We start from the raw sequence: 22045 nt of genomic DNA on the forward strand, positions 1-22045 counted from the left end.
GCTCCAGGAGGCACGGGGGAAGGGGGAGCTGGGAAGTGCCGGGCGAGGGATTGGCTCTCCAGCAACACTACCCCCTAAACCCCAAGCCTGGGTCTTGGGGGTGGAAGAGAGGGCAGGGCCAGAAAGCCCCACGGCGAGGAAACTCCGCCCCCAATGCTCCCCCACTAACCAGCACTGGGCGGGTAAGTCTCCGTCCGGTCCCGTTAGTCAGTCTCTACGTAGCCCCTATTTTTCTCTGTTGCTCTCTTCCTATGTACAGGTCTCTGTGCCCTCCTCCTCCCCTGCCCCCGCCAGTGCCCACCGCTTGAAGGGGGCTGGGATCCAGAGGGTCCACCTGAGAAGGCAGACTTCCCTCAGGCCAGGGGACTACCGTTTCCTCTTCTCTCTCGGAAGTACCGACCCTCGCCCACTCCAGGACTTTGGGCACATTCCCTCTCAGGGTGCCTTCTTCCTCATCTAATGACCCCTGTGGGCCAACTGGGGAGAAAAGGAAAAGAAAGTCAAACAGGTCAGCAGAATTCTCAAGACTTTCTTGCTCTTCTGTTTCTTCAACTTTCCTAGCCGTCTCTCTTCTATCACCTGCTCTGTCCTAGATTCCTCGTTTATCCATAAGATTTTGGGGGGGGAGGGGTCGGGGAGGGTGCGGGAAGAGTGGCAACTGAGAGTTTGAGGATCCGGGTGAAGATCCACAGTGGGGAATAAATGCTCTTGATGTGAGCCCCGCTCCCTTCCCAAAAAACCTCCCTATCCCACCCCCGTGAGGATGGAGGGGAGGGGGTGTCTGCTGGGTCTGGATGGCCTGGTGGCAGGGTCCCAGGTCATCCTGCCCATCCAATGGCTCCTGTGGAGGAGTGACCTGTTTAGACCAAAAGCTTCTGCTAAAATGACCCCAACACATTTAATTCCTTCAATTGGACTTAATTTCTAAGAATTTGATTCAATTAACCCAGCAGGGATTATGGGGGGGGAGACCAGGCATGAAAAGGGGATGAGCAACCAAAGGAAAGGCTGCCTCTGGGAGCAATGGCCTGCTCCTGGCTCCGGAGGGTCCTCCTGGGCCTGGCCAGACCCTGGGGAGGGGAGAGAGCATGGGCAGCTTGCTTTGGAGTTCAGTTCTGGGAGGGGAGGGGATTCCTGTTTAGAGTTCTTAGAATAAGGTGTGTAGGCCAGAGATGGAAGGGCCTTTACAACGGAATCCTTTATTACTTCATGCCCTTGACTTGCACTTATTCACTTCACAGGAAGGACTAGCAGGAGTCCCTAAAGGGCTGGCTGTCCTCCTCAACACTGAGTTTGGAGATAAGGGGACTTGCTTCTCCCTCTTTCCACCCCAAGGACTTCTCTGAACTGAATTTGCTTCTTCTGTGGCCAGGAGACTCCAGAGGAGAGTCTATAAGGATAGGCACGGACCCCATAGCCAAATGGGACCAGTACCTGGAAGATTACCTTAACTTTGTATTTGAGAAATGAGTTCTGGGTAAGGGATCAAGGAAGAAGAAAGACACTAACACGACTGTCCCATACAAATCAATGTTTAATCATTTCAGCTTGCCACCAGCTTCCAGCTCCAGTTCCACTAAATGCCCCGGGTTGAGCTAGCATGTAGTGAGCAGAGGTGACCCCGCTGCTGATCTCTTAATCTACCTTTGTCCACGGCAGCATGGTGGTGGATTCTCTGGTGCTAGTGCATATCTGCTCAATGCTGGAGGAGAACCCTGGTGCCAAGGCGGGGGTGGGAGGGCAAGTATTGAAGTGTAAGTGGAACGGTAGCCGGGGAAGTCCCTGTACTTACTCCTAGACTCTTGCTGTGCTGCTTGCTCCCTGCCATCCTGAGGCTTTAGGAAATGTTTAAGAAAGGGAGGGTCTCAGAGCAGCAGCTACTCAGGAGGCAGCTGTTGGGTAGGTAGTCCTATGGAGGCTGTTCAGAGGAGGAATCACAGGGCAAATTCTCAAATGTCAAGAGTCTTGCCTGTGGCTCCACCCACAATGCGGGCAGACAGAATGGCCTCTCCATGATGCTCACTGGCCTCTTTCGGACGGAGGGTCCGGTGCCCCCAGCAGATTCTCTCTGTCCTAGGCACCAAACCACATTAGGAACAGATCCCTCCCAGAGGAAATTCTCAGGCAGGCTGGATGTAAACAACAGCCGGCTGAGGGGGTGGGACACGTGGAGGGAGCTAGGCAGAGGCAGGAAGGCTCCCGAGGAGGTGGCTGGGGAGGTGGGGAGGCCGCTGGAAAAGGAACCAGCGGAGTAGGCACCTGAGGGCTCCAGAAAACCTGTCAGTGTTTATTTCACACAAACATCCTAAGGACAGTTTAAACCGGATTTGAAAATGAAAAGCTAAAGTTGTGACCCTAAAGTGCTGATGAGTCAGTGGGTGGGAGACAGGGGGAAGGTAACAGGCACTCCTGGTACCAAGACTCAAATCCAGAACGTGAATACTCCCGTCTCCCAGAGAAGTCAGCTTTGCATTTATCTAGAAAACCTTACCCTAAGCCTGAGCTAAGAGTCCTAGTGACTGGACAGAGTGACAGCGGGACGGGGGGGACAGATTTCAAGTCCAGCTGAGCCCCAGGCCAAAGGAAGCAGAATTGGTTCCACTACATCTGAGAGCTGTCTGTTTTCAGAAGCCTTGGAAAGCCCTTGATCCTCACGGTACTGGCATCACCCTAAGGCTTGCCCCAACAGCGCCTGAAAATTAGTCAGTAGCCTCAACTTGTAATCGCAATTGGAAATGTGAAGGGATGTCCAGGGAGCCTTCTCTCTGTGCCCACCCACCCCGCCCCAAATAAGATTATCCCTGGCTTGCCCCTTCTGGCCCCTGCTGTCCAAGCTCCCCTGAAGCATGGCCTTCACCCAGAGAACTGGGTGTCCATGTTGTTCTCCAACCTTGGGGACAGCCCCCTCTCCTCTGACTCCCCCTCCAGCCCAGAAGCCTCATGGGTAAGGGCAGTCAGTGGCTGCTCAGGTTGGCGTGGTCTCAGGAGATCGTGGAGAACTCCTTGAGCAGGACTTCCTGGCTGAGTGTGTGGAAGGCCAGGTTTCTCCGGACGTTGGTGCTAATGGATCGAACCTGGGAAAATGGGGGAGGTAGGAAGGAGGACACAGGCAGAGAAAAGAGGAGAGAGTTGTTAGAGATAGTAGAGGGCAGTGTTTGAGACACAAGGCCAAGGTTCAGTGCTAGAAGTTTCTCTCAGGAAATAAACCCTTCGTAGCTATCATCCCTGCAGGCAAATGAGCAAACAGCTCGATGACAGGGAGGAGAAGAGGATCTGAACACCTAACGTGGTAGAAGCAAGCACAGACAAGGAAGGATAGGGCAGGCCTTTGTCCTTGCCTCCGCCTTGCACAAGGGTGATGGAGGAGAAACTGATGCTAGTGGACTCACACTCTGGAACTGTCTCCTTTTGAATGCATTTCTAGTCTTCTCACTCTCCCTTTGTATTTATCTCCTTTTGGGGAAGAACGTTTACAGATGCAGGCCTTGTCTGGCATAGATGACAGAGGTATAATCCAAGGAGGATAATGACCAGGATCAGGCCATATGGCTAGTGAGTCCTAGCCCTGGGGCAGAACCCAGGTTTCTTTTTTTTTTTTTTTTTTTTTTTTAATAAATTTTTATTGTTCATATTATTACAAGTGTTCCTTTCCCCCCACTTCCCACCCCACCCTCTGCCCTTTCCCCACTCCCCATTGTCCTCATCCATAGGTGCACAGTTTATGTTCAGTCTCTTCCCACATTCCCCTCTCCCCTTTTCCCCAAGAATCATCAGTTCACTCCCCTTCCATACCTCTGATTCTATTATATTCAACAGTTAATATTGTTCATCAGATTTTTTTTTTTAATTTCCTTGGTTTTTAGATTCACTTGTTGATAGTTACATATTTGTTGTTCATAATTTTTATCTTTATTTACTTTCTCTTCTGAAAGAACCCCCTTCAGCAATTCATATAATTCTGGTTTGGTGGTGATGAACTCCTTTAGCTTTTTTTTATTAGTGAAGCTCTTTATCTGACCTTCGATTCTGAGTGATAGCTTTGCTGGGTAGAGTATTTTTGGCTGTAGGTTCTTGCTATTCATCACCTTGAATATTTCTTGCCATTCCCATCTGGCCTGCATGGTTTCTGTTGAGAAATCAGCTGACAATCGTATAGGTGCTCCTTTATAGGTAACCACCTGCTTAGCTCTTGCTGCTTTTAATATTCTCTCTTTGTCCTTTGCTCTTGGAATCTTAATTATGATTTGTATTGGTGTGGTCCTCTTTGGATTCCTCTTATTTGGAGTTCTGTGTGCTTCCTGGACTTGTAAGTCCAATTCTTTCCCCAGGTGGGGGAAGTTTTCTGTCACTATTTCTTTCAGTATGTTTTCGATATCTTGCTCTCTCTCATCTTCTGGGACCCCCATGATTCTGATGTTGGATCGTTTGAAGTTGTCCCAGAGGTTTCTTACATTATCTTCAATTTTCTGGATTCTCTTGCCTTCTAGCTTCTGCAGAGGAGTGTCTTCTGGCTCTTTATGTTCCAAATCTTTGACTTGATTCTTGCGATCTTCTATTCTGTTTTTAGGACTCTGTAGAATATTTTTTATTTCAGACAATGTATTCTTTATTTCTTGTTGATCCCTTAGCATTTCTTGTTGATCCCTTTTCATATCCTCATAGGTCTCATTTATTTTATCGGCCTTTTCTAGGAGTCTCTTGAAAAACCCTATAAGTGTGGTTTTGAACTCTATATCCAGTCGCTTTTTGTCCTCCATTTCTTTCGTTTGTGATCTATTTGGTTTAGGCATTTTCGCAGGCAGCTTTTCTGTTGGGGCGGAGTTTCAGGGTGGAGCCTACAGCCTTGGCTTCCGTCAGCCCCGCCCTATGCGACTCCTGAGACTCAGGGTCCTTCAGTACTTGTTGCAAGCGCCTCTGAGAGAAAGGTGCCCTCGATTTTCGCCTGCTACCAAACAGTGTAAGCTCTCCCGCAATGGGTCCGAAACTGGGGTTCAGTTCAGTTGGAAGTGGAGTTGGAGGTGGCGTTCAGAGCAGTCTGGAGCCTGTCTCCTTCCCGCCAGGGCAGCCCTACGGCACAGCCGGCCGGCCCTTCTCTGCGCGCTGTGTGTGCGCCTCTGGGACCTCCTTTTGCCGCCTTACAGCCCAGCTCCCTATGGCTGAGCCTGAGTCCCCGGGGTCTGGCCTAGAACGGGGGTTCAGAGCAGTTGGGGGCCCAGCACAGTCCGAGTGTTTATCTCCTTCCCGCTAGGGAACGCCAGCCAGGCACTCGGCCTCCCTCCTCTCCGGCTCCGTACTCTCCGCGCGCGCCGCGTGTCTCCGTACCTTGGGCTTTTACAGCTCCTCCGCGCTTCCTTCTGGTTTTCTCCTTGCTTCTCGTTGTAGAATTTCCAGTCAGTTGACTTTCCTGTAGTTCTGGGTAATGTCCATTTTATATTTTAGTTGTATTTTATTGAAATTGTTGCGTGCGGCTGCGGCTAGGTGCCTACCCGAGCAGCCATCTTGGATTCTCTGAACCCAGGTTTCTTAATTCCTAGTCCAGCACTCTTTCCATACAACAAATATGCGCTCCTACCTTAAAGGAAAGTCTGGAGTGTACCCTTGCTGTGTCTCTCCTGCTCACCTCACATGTTTTCTACCCACAGACCCAGAACCTTGCAGGAAGTGGTGCCTCTGTCAGAGGGGGAAAGATCTATGGAAAAAGGGTCAGAGGACTCCCTATTCTGAGCGCATTCTAAGAGGAATCTAGCAGATTCTAGAAGGAGATCCATTCATAGGAAATAGATGTGACTGTTGTATGAGAGAAAGGGGGAGGAGGGAGGAAGGAGAAAAAGAGTGTGTAACTCTGCTGGGCCCCAAAGTCCAGGGAGTTTTCCTTAAATTTCTGCTTTGCTATGGGAAAGATAATGCAGTCGCCAGGCTGGGAGCAGAGGAAAAGGCGGTATGGCAAACAGCAAGCAGCTAAAGCTCATTAGCTCCAAACCCTACCAGACTGTCTCTGCTCCCCTATGCCAGAGGCACAGGTATAAGGAGAGTTGAGAAGGTAGCAGCTAGTGTCAAAGAGCCTTAAGATAGAGCTCCTTAATGCTCTCCTCCACAACCATCTTCATCCCCTAATAACTTAGTGTCTTTCTTATGTCTTGGACCCCACTAATTCCCCCACATCACCTTAAAGACTTGACAACTACCCCATACAAATACTCTATTTCCTAGAGGTTTCCCTTTTACCAGCTAACTCAACCCAGAGTATATGTCTTCCTCACCCCGGGGAAGTCCAAAATCCTGGAAATGTCAAGTTGGGCGGTGTTTAGTTCAAGATAGATGAGCTAAAATCCAGTATCTTCACCTCAGAATCAGCAGAGAGTAGTAAAAGCTGGGCTGATGCAATTTCTGCCAGGCAGTGGGCGGTCTGAGGACATGGGAAGGAGGTACCGAGGCCTGTGTGTCCTGGTCTCAGCCTCCATCCAGGAGTTCATGTGCAACCAGGCTGGCGGAGTGGCAGGACTCCAGGGAGGCTGAGCTTTTCCTGAGAGCAGCTCTGAGCTCTGTGCAGGAGAGGGACCACCAACAGGGAGAGGCCAGTTCTGTGAAGAGATGCTGACTGGGAGGTGGAGTAGGAGGCAGAGCAAATGCTCACTGTTCCAGGTGGCCATGGATGGAGGCTGTAGGAAGCTGAGTGACTGGAAAGTGGGAGTGGGGACAGAGAGTGAAGACTGGAGAACTAGGTTTGGGGTGGGGGCGGGGGAGACACTCAGATCAGTTAGGAATTTAGGAAGTGACTGCATAAGGAGGAGGAGAATCAATTATTCTCATTAATTGCTCTCTAGACAGGATAAGGAGTAATGAGCCAGAGATGCCACTGGGAACACATGTCAAACCCCAGGCCCAGCTGGAGCTGTGCAAGGGCTGTCTCTATGGCTGCAGAAGAGAGGTGGGCAATGCTGCCTCGGGCTTCTCACCCTTCCCAACCCGGCACCAGCACCCTGGGGAGTATCTTCTCTCACTGCCTGGTCCTGCGCTGCTTTGGGAGAGAAGTTTGCACATCCCTTAAGTCGTATTTCATCAGCCTTTGGAATACTGTGGTTGTTCTCTAGATGCTCAGCTGCAGAGCAGAACCCAGTGGTTGGGAAAGGGTCCCCAGAGGACACAGATAGAGATGGAGTGGGGCAGACTTACCAGCTCTTTGAAGAAGGCAGCTTCCTTGTGCTGCTCCGAATAGCGCTCATACTGGTCCAGGCCGTCCTGCAGCTTCAGTGTGAGTGTGTCATAGTTGGCTCGCACTACCTCCAGCACCTGGGGAGGTCAAGAGCCAGGCAGGGCTTAGTACAGGCAAACTCTATGTTATATGGCCCCATGCATGCCCCTCCTGCTGCCCTACTGCACTGCTCACTACTTAACACACACACCCCAAAAAATCCCTAAACATGGGGAGCAATTCCTCAGGATTTCGGGATCACGATCTAATCTCTTCCGTTCCCCACTTTTCCTGACTAGTCCAGCCTGGCCACGAAGGCTGTTTACTATGGTTGTGGTAAAAGAGCATGAAAGAGGTGACAGAATAGTGAGCTTCTAAGCTCACCAATGTCCCATAGCAGAAGTGTGTTCTCAGCCACGTCCTGCAGCTTTCTCTGGCCAGGTTGCCACAGCAGCTCCGTAGACTTTGCGAATGTATCCTTCCTTTTTCCCTTTTGGGAACCATATTTCTTCAGTTCTGGGATGTTCCTCAGCACCATCTGCCACTTGTTTTCGTCTCTCAATGCCAACTCAGTCTTCCTGTCTATTGCCTGGATCGAACTTTTGGGTATCCCAACTTTGGGGTGTAGAGAACACTTTCTAGACTAAGCTAGAGATAACCTCATCTTTTGTTCTGATGAGTGGGTCTCTCCCCCACCATTCCTCTCTCTGACTTCCTAAGGTAGGGATTCAGACTCAACTGACTCCAGAAACCTTGGATCTCTATTGTTCCAAAAGGAAGGGACTATCGCCGAAACCGGTTTGGCTCAGTGGATAGAGCTTTGGCCTGTGGACTCAAGGGTCCCGGGTTGGATTCCGGTCAGGGGCATGCACCGTGGTTGTGGGCACATCCCCAGTGGGGTGTGTGTGTGTGTGTGTGTGTGTGTGTGTGTGTGCAGGAGGCAGCTGACCGATGACTCTCTCATCGATGTTACTGATTCTCTATCCCTTTCTCATCCTCTCTGTGAAAAATCAATAAAATATATTAAAAAAAAAAAAAAAAAAAGGAAGGGACTATCATAGCTGGTCCTGATGTGACTTCAGTTTATAAGATCATGGATTAAAGGCAAGGACAATTAGGAAGAGAGGCACTACATCAAATTAGAAGAAATGAGCTGAGCAGAAAGGAGAGACCAGGAGAGGAAGTGACTGTTCACTCTGGCACTCTGGGTGGTAGCTATATTGCAACTTGATCAGACCTGGGAGGGAAGTCTATGATGTCATGGAGAGCTCCCAGCTCAGTAGGAAGCTTAGGAGAATGAGTAATGAGGGAGGCTTAGCTCTAACAGCAGATAAGGGAGAAGGGGATAAGCTAGAGTCAGGACTGGTCAGAGGGATCAAGGATAAACTCCTGAAGGGCGCAAAAGTGCCTCTGAGCTGTTCTCAGCAATTCAGTCTTGTGCCAAGGTATTCACATTTGGTAGCAAACACTTCTGCCTGCCAAGAATTCCTGAGGGGAGAAGATGGGTGGAGAACACGGGGAAGGCTGTGTCCCCGAGTTTGGGGGGAAGGGATAGCTACGACAAAAGTCTGGCCCAGGTTCTAGGTAGGATCACTACTCCAGAACTCCTCAGGTGATTTTGCCGATGTTTCCCAAGACCCTAGTATGGGCTGGCTCTCTTGCTTCAAATTCCATTTGAAAGCTCTGACAGGAGGAGGACCAGTACCCAGCAATGGCAACAACCCACAAAGTAACCTGTTCCTTTAATACACCTGGGCTGTGTTCATGGCTGGAATATCTATAGCCAAGGTCTTGCTTCCAAGATGGAACAACAACAACAAAAAAAGATGGAACCAACCCCCAGAAATCAGGCAGAATAGAAGAATACATGCTGCCCAAACCCTGAACAATGGCAGCCTCGGCAGCATGCCTCAGCCTGTCCTGAAGGTGTCAGTTGCCAAAAGACAAATGCCTTGCTAAAGCCGATGTCTGAGAAGGTGAGGATGTCAAGAGATGCTCCATCCCAAGAGCCTCACACCTCAGACAAGGCTGCCTTGATCACCTGGACTTTCTCTTTCTGCCAGGGCAGAATGGAAGCTCTAAGATCTCACTCAGAACAGGGATTTCCCCTTTCCCAGGAAAGCTGGCTTTTGCCAGAACAGCTTCATCAGTTTCTTGCAGGGAGGTGAAAGCAAAGAAGGCACCTGCACTGCCAGCCCCTTGGAAGAAAACCACTAAGTCTTGCTGGACTTAGTGCATGATCCCAGCTCTCCTCTGGCCAGACCTTACTTCTCTTTGCCCTCTTTTACCCAAGGAAAAGTTGTCCTTCAGTTCACCCAGCCTTTGCCATCTCCTGCCCTCATCATTTCTCTTAAGTTCCTAAAAGAAGACATTCTAAGCTCAAGTCAGGGCTCTAGCCCATTCGGGACTTAGGAGCACTGGGTACTTTCCTAGTTTGGGACTTGGCCCTCTGTAACTCCAGACTTTAGGAACATCCCATCTGGACCTCACACTCAACAATGGCCTGAGACGTGGCAAGGGCAGCACTTAGTCAGAGGGCAACCTCCAGAGCCCTTGTGCCTAACAAACTTAGGTTTTACCATAATTTTCAGCCTTGGTCTCTGGCTTCCTGGCCTCATCCTGGCAGAGATCCCTCCCTAATCCATCTTCGAAGTACAAGCCTATCTTCTATCATCAGCTATTGGGCTTGCAGGTTTCCTAGAGCCATGCTCACCACCTCAGCTCAAAGTAGCTCCAAAGTCAGTAAATCACCTGTAAGCCACATGCTCTCTAAGGAGTCCATACCCCTCCCCACCCCCGAGACCATCACCAGACAGAAACATGAGTCCTGGCAAGAGGCCTGATAGAATGGAACTGGTAGTCCCACTCTTACTATAGGATCTCAGGTAATCTCTTAACCTCTTGGAGCCTTAGCTCTTCTCTCTATAAAATGGAACTTGAATTTGTCTTCCTAAAATGAGATGGGAATAAAATTTTGAGTTCTTAAAAGTGGCATACAGTTGGAAACATTATCATCCCAATGACTAAACAACTAGCTGGCGAGCTTTTGGGACTCCAGAGTAACTGTCTTCACAGCCCATTGCAAACTATCTCAACGACCCTATGTGCATAAATCATTCTTCATCACAAAGGAACAGCTTCTGGATTTAAGTGGAAGACACAAATGGCCTCAGTTTGGGGAAGAACAAACTGGGGAATGGAGTGAACCCAAACCCCTCCTGTGAGGTCTCTTGAGGGGAAGGGCATGACATAGGCCTTAAGGTCAGTGAGGCCTGAATTTTGGTCCCATTGACCACTAATTAGCTATGTAAACACATAACTTAATGTCTTGGGGCCTGTTTTCTTATCCGCGAAATGGAGATAACACTACCTCACAAGGCTGATGTGAGAATGAAAAGAGATGATTGTCCAATGTCTGGCACATAATGAATAATCAATAAATAAATGGTTATTAATTTTATGATGAAAGCTTCTTTCTGGTGACAATGAGCATTTGGCAGTTCTGCTTATCCCCAGGCAGAGTTAACCATAAGCTGGGAGCTAGGGCCTTGCACATCTTCATTCAGGATATGGCAGATTCTGATGAGGAGAAAATCTACTTTCTCTGTTCAACATGAAAGCAGGCTTCTTATAATGACCACACTTTGTTTCTCCAGGAGAGGAACTGTCCTGGGTTAACTGGCAATGTATCAGTCAGAAGTCAGAGAATACCCAACCTTCCCAATCTTGGCAGTGCAAAGGGATACAAGTTATACTGAAGAAAAGCTTATCAGAAATACCCACAGAGGCCAGCCTTGCATCTAACTGATTCTGAGGCTCTTGGTGTCATCAGGAACAGGAAGGAAAGAGGTCCCAGAGCACTAAGTTAGTTCAAAATTGCTGACTAAATTTCAGACAAACTCACACCTTCCCCCTAGGACACACAATAGACATTCCTCACAGTCTATTCAAGGGCCTGTGCCCCATTTTTAAAAACAGAGCCTTCAAAATGGGAAATAACTTCTACCCTGAAGACAGCAGCAAAGGAGAACAGTCAAGTTGGTAAGTTCCTGGCAATGGCTATCCAACCTTGATGTCAGAGAGGCTTTGTCCTGTGCCTGAAAAATTGCTTAATCTCAAATCACTGTTGGACTGAATTCCCAGCAGAATGAGAATTAGGGGACAGCTAAGGAAAAGGATGTGACCTGACAGCAAGCTTGTGTCATTACCTTCTTCTCACTTTGAACACACCTCACAAGGACATTTCATAATGGATCAAACCTGGTTTTTAAGAAATTAAAACTATGGATTGTGTATTTTGGGAGTAAAGTAACATTATTTCCCATCCTTTTAACCTTTTGTTCATCCTTTTCTCCCCCAATGATTTCAGAGAGGAAAGGAGATAGATAAAAACATCAATGATGAGAGAGAATCATCAATTGGCTGCCTCCTGGACGCCAACTACTGGGGTGGGGAGATCAAGCCCACAACCCAGGCATGTGCCCTTGGCCGGAATCAAACCTGAGACCCCTCCATCTGCAGGCCGATGCTTTATCCCCTGAACCAATCCCGCTAGGGCTGCTCATCCTTTTGTAGGACTTATTTTCAGCATCAGAGCTGAGCCTGAACAATCTGCCCTTGAGGCAGAGCCTAAACTGCGGGTGCCAGAGTCACAGACCTGTCAGAGGTAATGGCTGTCCCTACAGCTGACGTCTCAGGGGCCCTGCCAGCTGATGGAGGATCTTCCTTCAGAATTAGCTGACGCAGTAATGCAAAGTGGATGAGGTGGAGACAAAACAGAAGAGACCTTGGATTCCGTCCTTTTCCTGTCGTAAAGGTGTGACGTGATTTCAGCCTGGCTGCCTATTCACTGGTTAGTCTTGCAGCTGACTCCAATCCACACTCAGTGTTACTGGCTGAACTCTATTATGTGCTTACATCTGTGGGTATGACCTTCACTGTGGTTTATCTTGATTTTCCATTTTGCTAGTTAGCTCCTTAAAGGCGGGACATGGCTGTGAGGGCTTTAGAAACTATCAGAGTGCTGAGAACAGTGCTGGGCATACTGTAATGTCCTAACTCTAATCTTATTGTGTGACCTTGCTGAGAGATTCCTTTCCTTTCTGGTTGGGCCTGAGTGTTACTAAATTAGTCTACAACTATGTTGAATGTTTACTGTTTCTTAGGACTCTGTTAGGTGCTATGAAAAATCTATAATGTAACAGTGGGTCCCTTCCTTCAGAGTGCCGAGAATCAAGCTGTGACACAATTTCAGTGAGGAAATCAATAGCAGTAGCATGTTTGTTTCTCCAGGAGAGGACCTGCCACTCTGCCTGTCTACAGCTGCTGCTGTTTAAACCTTAAAGCAGTGTGTTCTTTCCTCCACAGTATATCCCTCGTTGGTAAGCCTGTAAAAGACAGGTCTCTTCCAGAAAGAAAGTCAGGGAGGGGAGCATTTACTCATTGATGGCAGGAGTTGGAATTTCAGGTCCTAGAAAGCAGTTATCCATGGAGTTATTAAAATGAGAGAGATAATAATAGCAGCTAAGGTTATTAGGCACTTTTTGTGTATCAAGCAGTATGTTTGGCACTTATTTAATCCTCGCTATCGGCCCTATATGATAAACATTATCATCCCCATTTTACAGATGAGTAAACTGAATCTCACCCAGCTCCACCCTGCTAGTAAGTGGTGGAGTTAAGATATGAGTTCAGCAAGGCTGAATCTAGAACTATACCCTTTAACAATGTTATCTTAAAAATTACTAGCTATTGGTTGAAACTCTTTTTCAGAGTCTAGGCACAACTAGACCCAGTGGTGATCCACCATGGTATTTACTTGGAGAACATTGTTGTAGTGCTTCTTTTTTAATTTAATCGTCACCCAAGGATATGCCTTTCACTGATTTGAGAGAGAGAAAGAAAGAGAGAGGAAGGGTGGAGGGGCAGTTGGAGGGGGAGGGAGAAAATCAACTGGTTGCCTTCCATATAAACCCCAACCAAGGATTGAACCTGCAACCTGGGTATATGCCCTGACAGGAAATCAAACTGGAGACCTTGCAGTGCATGGGCTGATGCTCAACCAACTGAGCCACACTACCAGGGCTTCAGTGCTTCTTGTTTATTTTTAACTAGTCCTAAATTTGGAAGAATAAATATGGATTATGGAGGAAGAAGAACTGGCTTTTTCCTTCTCTGTCATCATAATTTCCATTCCTAGCTGTCCAATAACTTAGTTGTAAGAATGCTACTGAGAGCTGTTCTTAGACTGGTGAAATTACAAGGTTAGGGACAGACCTTTATTGATTCTGGGAGAAAAGAGGGTTGTTGCTCATTGGGAGATCCATAACCAGATCTGGGAAGGTCTGCTTTTAGCAAGGTAATGTGGGAGGCTATATGAGCTCCCTTCAGAGAAAAGAAAGATCAGAGCTCCAATGTCTCTAGTTTCTTGTGAAGATAACTGAGCATTTCAGCCCTATAACAAATCCAGAGAAGGGAGTTAGGCAGCGCCCTGAGTAGGTCATTCTCATTTTTACAGGAAGAGTTATCTTCCTTTGAGTCTGAAGACGGCTACCGGGCAGTAGGGAGAAAAAGGTTTCAGTCTTCCTGGCTGAGAAAAGGTGTGCTTGACTTTCGTTGTTCCTCCATGGATGACAAGGAGATCTCATTTTGCTTTTACCATAAATATTGCCTGTAACTACTTGGATCTTCTCCTCTCTGGCAGTCTCCTTTGCCACTGACCATTACTGAGGATTACTCTGTGTTTAGCACTATTTCTTCTAGAGATAGGACATTATGCTAGAGCAACAAATAGTTTAGAGTCATGGTATGGAGAGCAAACTGATTATTCAGACTGGTTCTGTGGGCACATGGATAGGTTTGTCCCAAATCTGGGATACTTGTAAGGGACGAACATCACTTCCCAACAACTTTCTATGGAACAGAATCTTTAATTATTTTTTTCATCATCAGCCTGCAGAATAAGAGTAACCACTCAGCTTCCTCTAATTGATGGGAGAGAGAAGCAAAGGCAACGTTTAGACTTATGCCTAGTGATGCTCGTTTGTGGTTTCAGAGCTTGATCTCTCAAGCTGTACTTTCCTGCCTTGTGGAAGAAATGAGGCCAAAAAAATCATCCACTCTAACTAGTGAATAAATATCTGAAATAGATCACATGGCAGTGGGATTATCATGAAAAATCCTTTAAAAGCCTGCATCTTCTTTCTTCCTTTAAACTACTATGTCTGTTTCAAATCATCTAGGGATTATTTTTTCTATGATTGGGGATTTGGCTAGATTAAAGTAGAAGAGCATGGAAAGTTGGCCCTGAGGTAGGAGCATTCATGTATTGTAGAAGGGATTCATTGAATCATTTTAACACCCATCTACCCAAGCCTGGAGATCATCTGACAGCTGTGGCTAACGAAGCCCAATAGATTAAAGACCTCTGAATTTCAAGCCTCTAAATGGGTATTAAGTAATTAAAATAGCAAGCCAAACCAGATTTTGCTGATAATGAATTTGGAGTGGTCTATGAAGTTTTGTTGGTGGTTTACACCAACCAGGACAAGGCTGAGCAGGGTCTTCACCTGCTACTGGTGGAAACTGAGAATCCCTGGAGCTCTGAGGACCTGGAAATCACTGAAGCTCAAACATCAAGCCAGCCTTCACCAGGTTACCTTCCCAGCTCTCCATAGAGCACGCCTGCCATTTCCTAGAAGTGAATTTGATTTCCTTGAAAGTTTGTTCTCTAAGAGTTCAAGTTTGGCCCGTAAACTCAGGAACGTGCCCTAGTACAGGAAGAACCCTGGATGAGGATTGAGAACCCTGGATGTTTTATAATTCCAGCTTTTTCCTTTGGGTAGTTTACAATCTTTCTGGACATCTGTTTCTTCATACGTGAAATGAGGGCCATGAATTAGGTAGGTGCTTTCAAAGGTTCCTTGCAGAACTATTGTTTCTATGATTTTATCCCTATGGTAACATTTTGCCAAAAAGAAGTATGGTTGCCTTCCATGTCATTATCCTCAATTATTAGTGTTACTTCCATGCCCTCCTGGCCACCCTTTAACCACCTGATTCAACTTATTTGAATACATCAAATACTTTCTCTTTCCATTTTTCTTCTTTGTTCCCACAGCCTGCATTCATTTGGCACCTCTGTATTTGCTAGATGCTATCACTTATATTTTTATTTTATATATTATCTCTTTTCAAAATGTTTTTATTGGTTTTAGAGAGGAAGGGAGGGGGGAGAGAGAAACATGGATGTGAGAGAAACTTCGATCAGATGCCTCATGCACGCCCCATACTAGGGATTGAGGCCACCATAGTCATGTGCCCTGACCAGGAATACAACAGGCAGCCTTTTGGTGCATGGGACAAAGCTCAACCAACTGAGCCATATCAGTTAAGGCATATATTATCTCTAAACTTCATAATATTATTAGAAAATATTATGAATAATAATGATGACTATTTTACAGATAAAGAAACCAAAGCTCAGACAGATCAAGATCATATAACTAGTAAATGATGGTTTTTTGAACCCAGGTTTCTGATTCCATAGCCTCTTTTTCATTACCTCCCACTACAATCTTCTTGCTACTTGTATGTTCCATGTTTATTTCCTATTTTATAAAAAGTCTCAGTAAATTTCTCTATTGTTTATCTTGTGGTTTCCATCCTCATTTGGCAGCTTCGCAGAGAAGGCTATACATATTGTCTGGACTGGGAGTGGGTCGATGGCAGCCTTAAATAATCTCCCCTGATAGGTTATACTGAAGATGTCAGATCAAACTGAGAAGGTGGTAATGAACACAAGCTTTCTGTCAGGTCACATCCTTTGCCTTAGCTGTCCCCTAATTCTCATTCTGCTGGGAATTCAGTCCAACAGCAATTGAGACTAAGCAATTTTTCAGGCACATGGCAAAGCTCTCTCACATCAAGGCTGTACAGCCACTGTCAGGAACTTTTCCAAATTTAAAACTGAGAAAGAAGATAATAAACTATTTTAAGCAAAAAATAATAGTAATGTACTGTGAAATTGATAACAAACCTTAAGAAAATTGTATAACAACACTAGTACAAAGGATAGAAGGGGGATAAATGGAAATAAACTATTGCAAGATTATTATATGTTACTTGAAGTCATATATGTTACATGAACATTATTTTGGAGGTATATTGCAATAAGTTTAAAGATGCATATTATAAGCCCTAGAGCAAACACTAAAAAAATAAAATGAAGAGATATAGCTAAAAAGCCAATAGTGAACATAAAATGGAGTACTAAAAAGTATACTCAATTAATCCAAGAGAAAACAGAAAAACACAAAAGAATAAAGAACAGATGGGAGAAATAGAAAAAAAAAAAGATGGCATATTTTAACTCAGCCATATTGATAAATTAAATGTAACCTCTAATTAAAAGGCAGAGATTGTTAAACTAGATATAAAATCACAACTCAACTATGGGCTGTCTAAAAGAAATCCATGTAAAATATAAAGACAGATATGTTGAAAGTAAAAAAGAGATAAAAAGATATGTTATAAAACACTAATTGAAAGAAAGTAGATTTACTACATTAATATATGACAAAGGAGACTTCAAAACAAGGAATTTATCAGGAATAATGAGTGAAATTTCATAATGATATGAAACAATATTATTAGTGTCTATTCTCCCCAAGGTTGATCTATAAAGTTAATGTAATTCCAAACAAAATCTTAACAGCCTCTTTTTTTTTTTTTTTTTTTTTTTGTGCTGGTGGTGGTTACATAAATAAATATATTTTATTATATGTTAATTATACCTTAATAAAGTTAAATAAAAAGTAAGTCATGACTAGCAAAAAAAAAAAAAAAATGCTATGGCAGTAAATTTGTCTCTCTTTTTTTTGAGAGAAAGGGAGAGAGAAATAGGAACATAATGATGAGAGGGAATCATGGTTTGGTTGCCTCCTACACATTCCCTAATGGGAATGGAGCCGAAACCCAGCACTTGCCCAACTGGAATCAAACCACACCCCCTGGTTCATAGGTCAATGCTCAACCACTGACCCACACCAGCTGGGAAAGTTTATGCCTCTTTTTTGGTCTTACTATTTCATTTTTGGCTGGGGCAAGAAGATTCAGACTGATATATCAGTCACTCTAAGCTAAGAGTTCTTAGAGTTTCAACAATGTCGATTCCCCTCATTGTACTCCTCCCCTCCACTTCACCATGGCATTCTTCCCTGACAAATGAAATGGACTCTGGGTAGCAATCAACAATGTTTGAAATAACATTCAGCTGGGTACTAGCCACAGGAGTTGTTGCTTTTTTTTTTAAGTGAGTGCACTTAAACTGGACTTTCTGACAAAATCATTTGCCAACCCTAGGGATTTATGCCATGGACAACTAATGAAGATTCTACTTTTGTCTTTTTAATGAAACCGAGGCAGGGATAAAAGATATGGCTCTCCATGTGGAAACTCACTCCAAATAGGGATCATCAGCCAACCTTTTATGGATTTATAATGAGGCAGTGCTTCACCAGGGTACAAGGAGAACAGGGAGGTTTATTTGTCCTCCTTATGCTTGTAAAGAGTCAGGTGGGGCTGCTGTAAGCATGCTAAATATATCACTGAGGGAGGTCTACAGGGAAGCACACAGGCAAAGAGGTCCAAGCAAGAAAGTAGTGATCCTGATTCTTATACCAAGAAGTCCTCAAGGATGGGCAAGCATGAGTTTTGTATTTTTATAGCCCCTGGCTTGGCACACAGCAGATACTTCTGTTCTTTTGCATAGAAAAGAAATAATAAAATCTGGGAACTTGAAGCTAGAGCACCCATTATTCCTTCTCTTACTGCACTGACCAAGGACATCCAGAAACAGAGGATTCTCATATCAAAGCAGGATCTGAGATATTCTTGGAAGGCAAGAATTGGTTCTTTTTCAGAACACCTTTTCAAAGTAGTTGAAAAAAGAAAAGAAGCCAATAGCACAGGAATTAGAAGAGATAGCAACCTGAAAATAAAATCATAGACTTCAGTGAGTGAGCATCCCTCTCTGGGTGCTTACAGTGACTTTCTGTCCAAAACAACCTGCATCTCCAGGGCACAGTTATCCAACATATGTGTTTGGAAACAAGGACCTAAAAATGGACACAAATCTCTTAAGCTAGAAAAGATAATACCTTTTAAAAGATAATTATTTCCTCTATACTGGCACCCTGCATATAGAATACAGAAGTTTTTTTTTCCCCTTTCTATTTTCAAATCATATAGTTGAGGACCAAACACAATTTCAGAACCAATGTAAGTTGGCCAGTTCTCCCTGTCTATCCATGTCTTTCAAGCCTGCTACTAAGGGCTCTCTACTGCCCTGAGATTTACTGATCTGACGTGCCCTTCAGCAAGATGGACCAGATAATGAACCTCACAGTGGGTGATTAGAGAGAGGCCATCAGTTGGTTAAAGGAGTGGTGACAGTGACTTTCTTTAATTTCCCTGGGCAGTTGCCCCACCTCTCTGACATTTTTTGGTTGAAGCCCTTGACACTCCTTGTGAAGCTTTTCTTTGCACTAATTACCGATCCAACATGCCCGGGTCTTTACTCTGCACAAGCAAGGCATGCAATCACACTAAAACCCAGCCAAGGTAATGGGGGTGGGGAACATGACGCACTAATACCACATCAGGCCTTCTCCTTCTCTATGGTTTATTGCAGTGGGACCACTCTGCCCAGCTCAAACCAAGATGCAGATTTCTTTGTTCTCCCCATGTGAGGTTTCTTTACTTGGAAACATATCACTTCTCAGGAAGGGAGACAGAAAACACAGTCTCCGCGCCTAATTCACTGGAAATTCAACATGGGGTCTCTGCCTCTCTGCCTAACCTCACTTATCTGTTCCTCCCTAACAGACAGTTCTTCACAGAAACCCATCTGTGGGCTCTCTAGTTACCCTTCTAGCTGACTGGTTCATATTTAAAACTGCATTTTTTCTTGGGGAGGATCACTGAGAAAGGTCAAAGTGCTATTATGGTACTTAGCAAAAATACTTTCAATTAACACTTACTACAATAGTATACTGAAGATAAGTTTGCATAGGAACACTTCTGGCCTCTGATATTACCACAGTGGCAAACCATGCTTTTCTGAGGACATCTTACACAGTTTTAAGTTACCTGCTTGGGAAGAGGTCTTGATGGAAACAAAACAAAGGTTCCCAAAGATCTATTTGGAAGGAAGGAGGTGGCTAAAATCAAATGGAAGAAGGAAGTCTTACCCATATATTCTCATCTAATAACTGGGGTATAAGATCCTTCTTAGGTTAAGAAAGTAAGGACTGTTGTTTCCTGTAACCTCTTGAAAAGCTGACAACTATTGGAATTCCTACAACTCCAACTCTATTCTTCCTATGCATTGCCAATGGTGCTTCCCTGGCAATGAAGCCTGGCTGAGCAAGACCAGAAGTTTATGTGATGGACATTTCAAAATTCATACTTAGTTGGAGAAAATGCTGACAGTGGCAGAGAAGAATAAGCTGTGCTTTTCACCAGTGATCTCAGCATTCATCTAGCTTGGCTCTGGGGCATTAATTTTGAGAGTTTTCATTTTGCCTTTTTAAAAAAGCAAAATGGAACTACTACTTTAAAACCTATTAAAATTCAGTGTGCAAAGTTTTACATTCTGACTCACATAAGTATATTATCTATTAAAATAAATAAATAAAACTAAAAAATCACCATCTCCTTTAGTGTGCAGAAAAGTTTTATTTCTCATTCCTGATATGCTTAGATGGAATAAAGAGACTCTTCTTTCACTTGTATTATAAAGTTATCACACTGTGCCAGGAGCCTCTATTTAGGCATTTCTGCCTAAACTGGCAGCAAACTCACCAGGCTCCTGTGTTCAGTGCTTTCTCCCCTCAACTGAATGGGTCCTTCCCAAACCAGGACCTTTCCCAGCCTTCAGGAATGAGCCCTCTTATCTCCACTCTTCCTGTTTCTCCAGCCACTTTCCTATCCCTGGCTAGCCTCTTCCTCTAGATCAGAGTTCTCAACCTTTCTGATGCCACGACCCTTTAATACAGTTCCTCATGTTGTGGTGACCACCAACCATAAAATTATTTTCGTTACTACTCCATAACTATAATTTTGCTACTGTTATAAATCGCAATGTAAACATCTGTGTTTTCCGATGGTCTTAGGCGACCCTGCTAGCGGTTCTAAACCTGTGGGTTTCCTGACAAAAGTACAGGAAACTGAATTACGGCTACTGTGGGAGTCTGAAATCTCAGCTCTCCAGCAAATGTCTCTGCCAAGGCTGTCTTGAACGGCGGTTAAGGCCCTGCTCCAGGCTGAGAAATCATCATAGGGGCTCTCAGCCTGGGCTGCTCAGAGGCCTCAATTGCCTGGGCGAGAACTTTACATAGATTGCTGCTCCCCTGGGGAAAGTGAAGCATACTCACCTCCTGCTCAGAAAGCCTCAACTCACAGCTTTACAGCCCCCTTCTCCCAGTCTCCCTCAACCACCAGGGGGCTGGCCAATGCACGCTTGGCCTATGAGAGCTGAGTGTTTAATTTTCAACATTCAAGTTAGGGCCACTTAGCTTCATGGTGGAAGCATTCACACACAATGCTACAGAACAGCTCCCTTCCCAACACTCACCCCCTCATATTCCAGTTGTTAAACATTTACTAGCACACCAAGGGCCAACAACTCTGAAGCTGAAGCATTAGGCTCCGTTTTCCTCATAAGCCTTGAAGCTCTTAGGATATTTCTCCAAGATCTTTCTGGGCTTTCTCCGAGATGTTCCCAAATAATGGGTGCCACCCAGGGCCCCTAACGTTTGCCTCACAAATTAGGGCTTTTCTCTTATTTTTTTTTTATAATATATTTTATTGATTTTTTACAGAAAGGAAGGGAGAAGGATAGAGAGCTAGAAACATCGATGAGAGAGAAACATCAACCAGCTGCCTCCTGCACACCCCCCCACTGGGGATGTGCCCGCAACCAATGTAAGTACCCTTGACCGGAATCGAACCTGGGACCTTTCAGTCCGCAGGCTGATGCTCTATCCAAAACCGGTTTTGACTTTTCTCTTATTCTTATCTCATTCCTCTCTGGGAAAATAAAGCTGAGTTTCATTCGGGTTTGTAAACACAGCAGTTATACTTAGGATTAGAAAGTAAAGAAGGGTTAGAAAGACCACTAATAGATGGAAACAATACTTAGCTTCCAATGCAACCTTCACTCATTCAGCTGGGAAGCATTTCTTGTCTATTTTCCTAATTTACTTTAACCTACTACCCAAAATGAATTAATTATACTCTGTTTTGTCATAATACTTTTGAAGATACCTTCTATAATGTACATTATACAGGACTCCTCTGAATCTAATATCCAAAGCTCTAGTGAAAGTGGAAACTTAAATAATGGGAGGTGAAACTCCATAAAATTCCTAATGTAGAAAATTTATGAATTTGGGTACAGTATTCTATGGTTCTTGACATATGGGGTACCTGCAGACCATCTGATCATACCAGAAAATTCCAAGGTATGTATGCAGAGAAATTTTTAGCAGGCCACTTGGCTGAAAGAAACACCAGCTTCAAGACAGATTTGACCATTCTTCAAAACAAAAAGTAGAGCGGTGGTTGCCAAAGTGAGAGATGGGGAGTGGGGGAGTTGTTGTTCAATGAACAGTTGCAGTTTCGTGAGATGTAAAGGTTCTAGACAGCCAGAGCTGGTTTGGCTCAGTGAACAGAGCACTGGTCTGTAGACTGAGGGGTTTCAGATTCGATTCCAATCAAGGGCACATGCCCAGGTTGCTGGCTCAATCCTAGGTGGGGGGCGTGTAGGAGGCAGCTGATCAATGATTTTCT

At 45.1% G+C, this 22045-nt stretch overlaps 1 protein-coding gene across 1 annotated transcript in view; it reads right to left on the minus strand.

Moving 5' to 3' along the window:
* Positions 1-1516: 1516 nt before the first annotated feature.
* ARMH3 (armadillo like helical domain containing 3) overlaps positions 1517-22045 on the minus strand; it is a 142322-nt gene continuing 121793 nt past the window's right edge. Inside the window, exons 25-26 of the mRNA XM_084903773.1 lie at positions 7174-7290; positions 1517-3074 (exon numbers count right to left, since the gene is read on the minus strand). Of these exons, the coding sequence (XP_084759899.1) occupies positions 2982-3074; positions 7174-7290 (210 nt within the window). The 3' untranslated portion in view covers positions 1517-2981. The remainder of the gene's footprint in view (positions 3075-7173; positions 7291-22045) is intronic.

Source organism: Pipistrellus hanaki, assembly GCF_964339955.1.
Source record: "Pipistrellus hanaki genome assembly, chromosome: 14".
In the NCBI taxonomy this organism is placed as follows: Eukaryota; Metazoa; Chordata; class Mammalia; order Chiroptera; family Vespertilionidae; genus Pipistrellus; species Pipistrellus hanaki.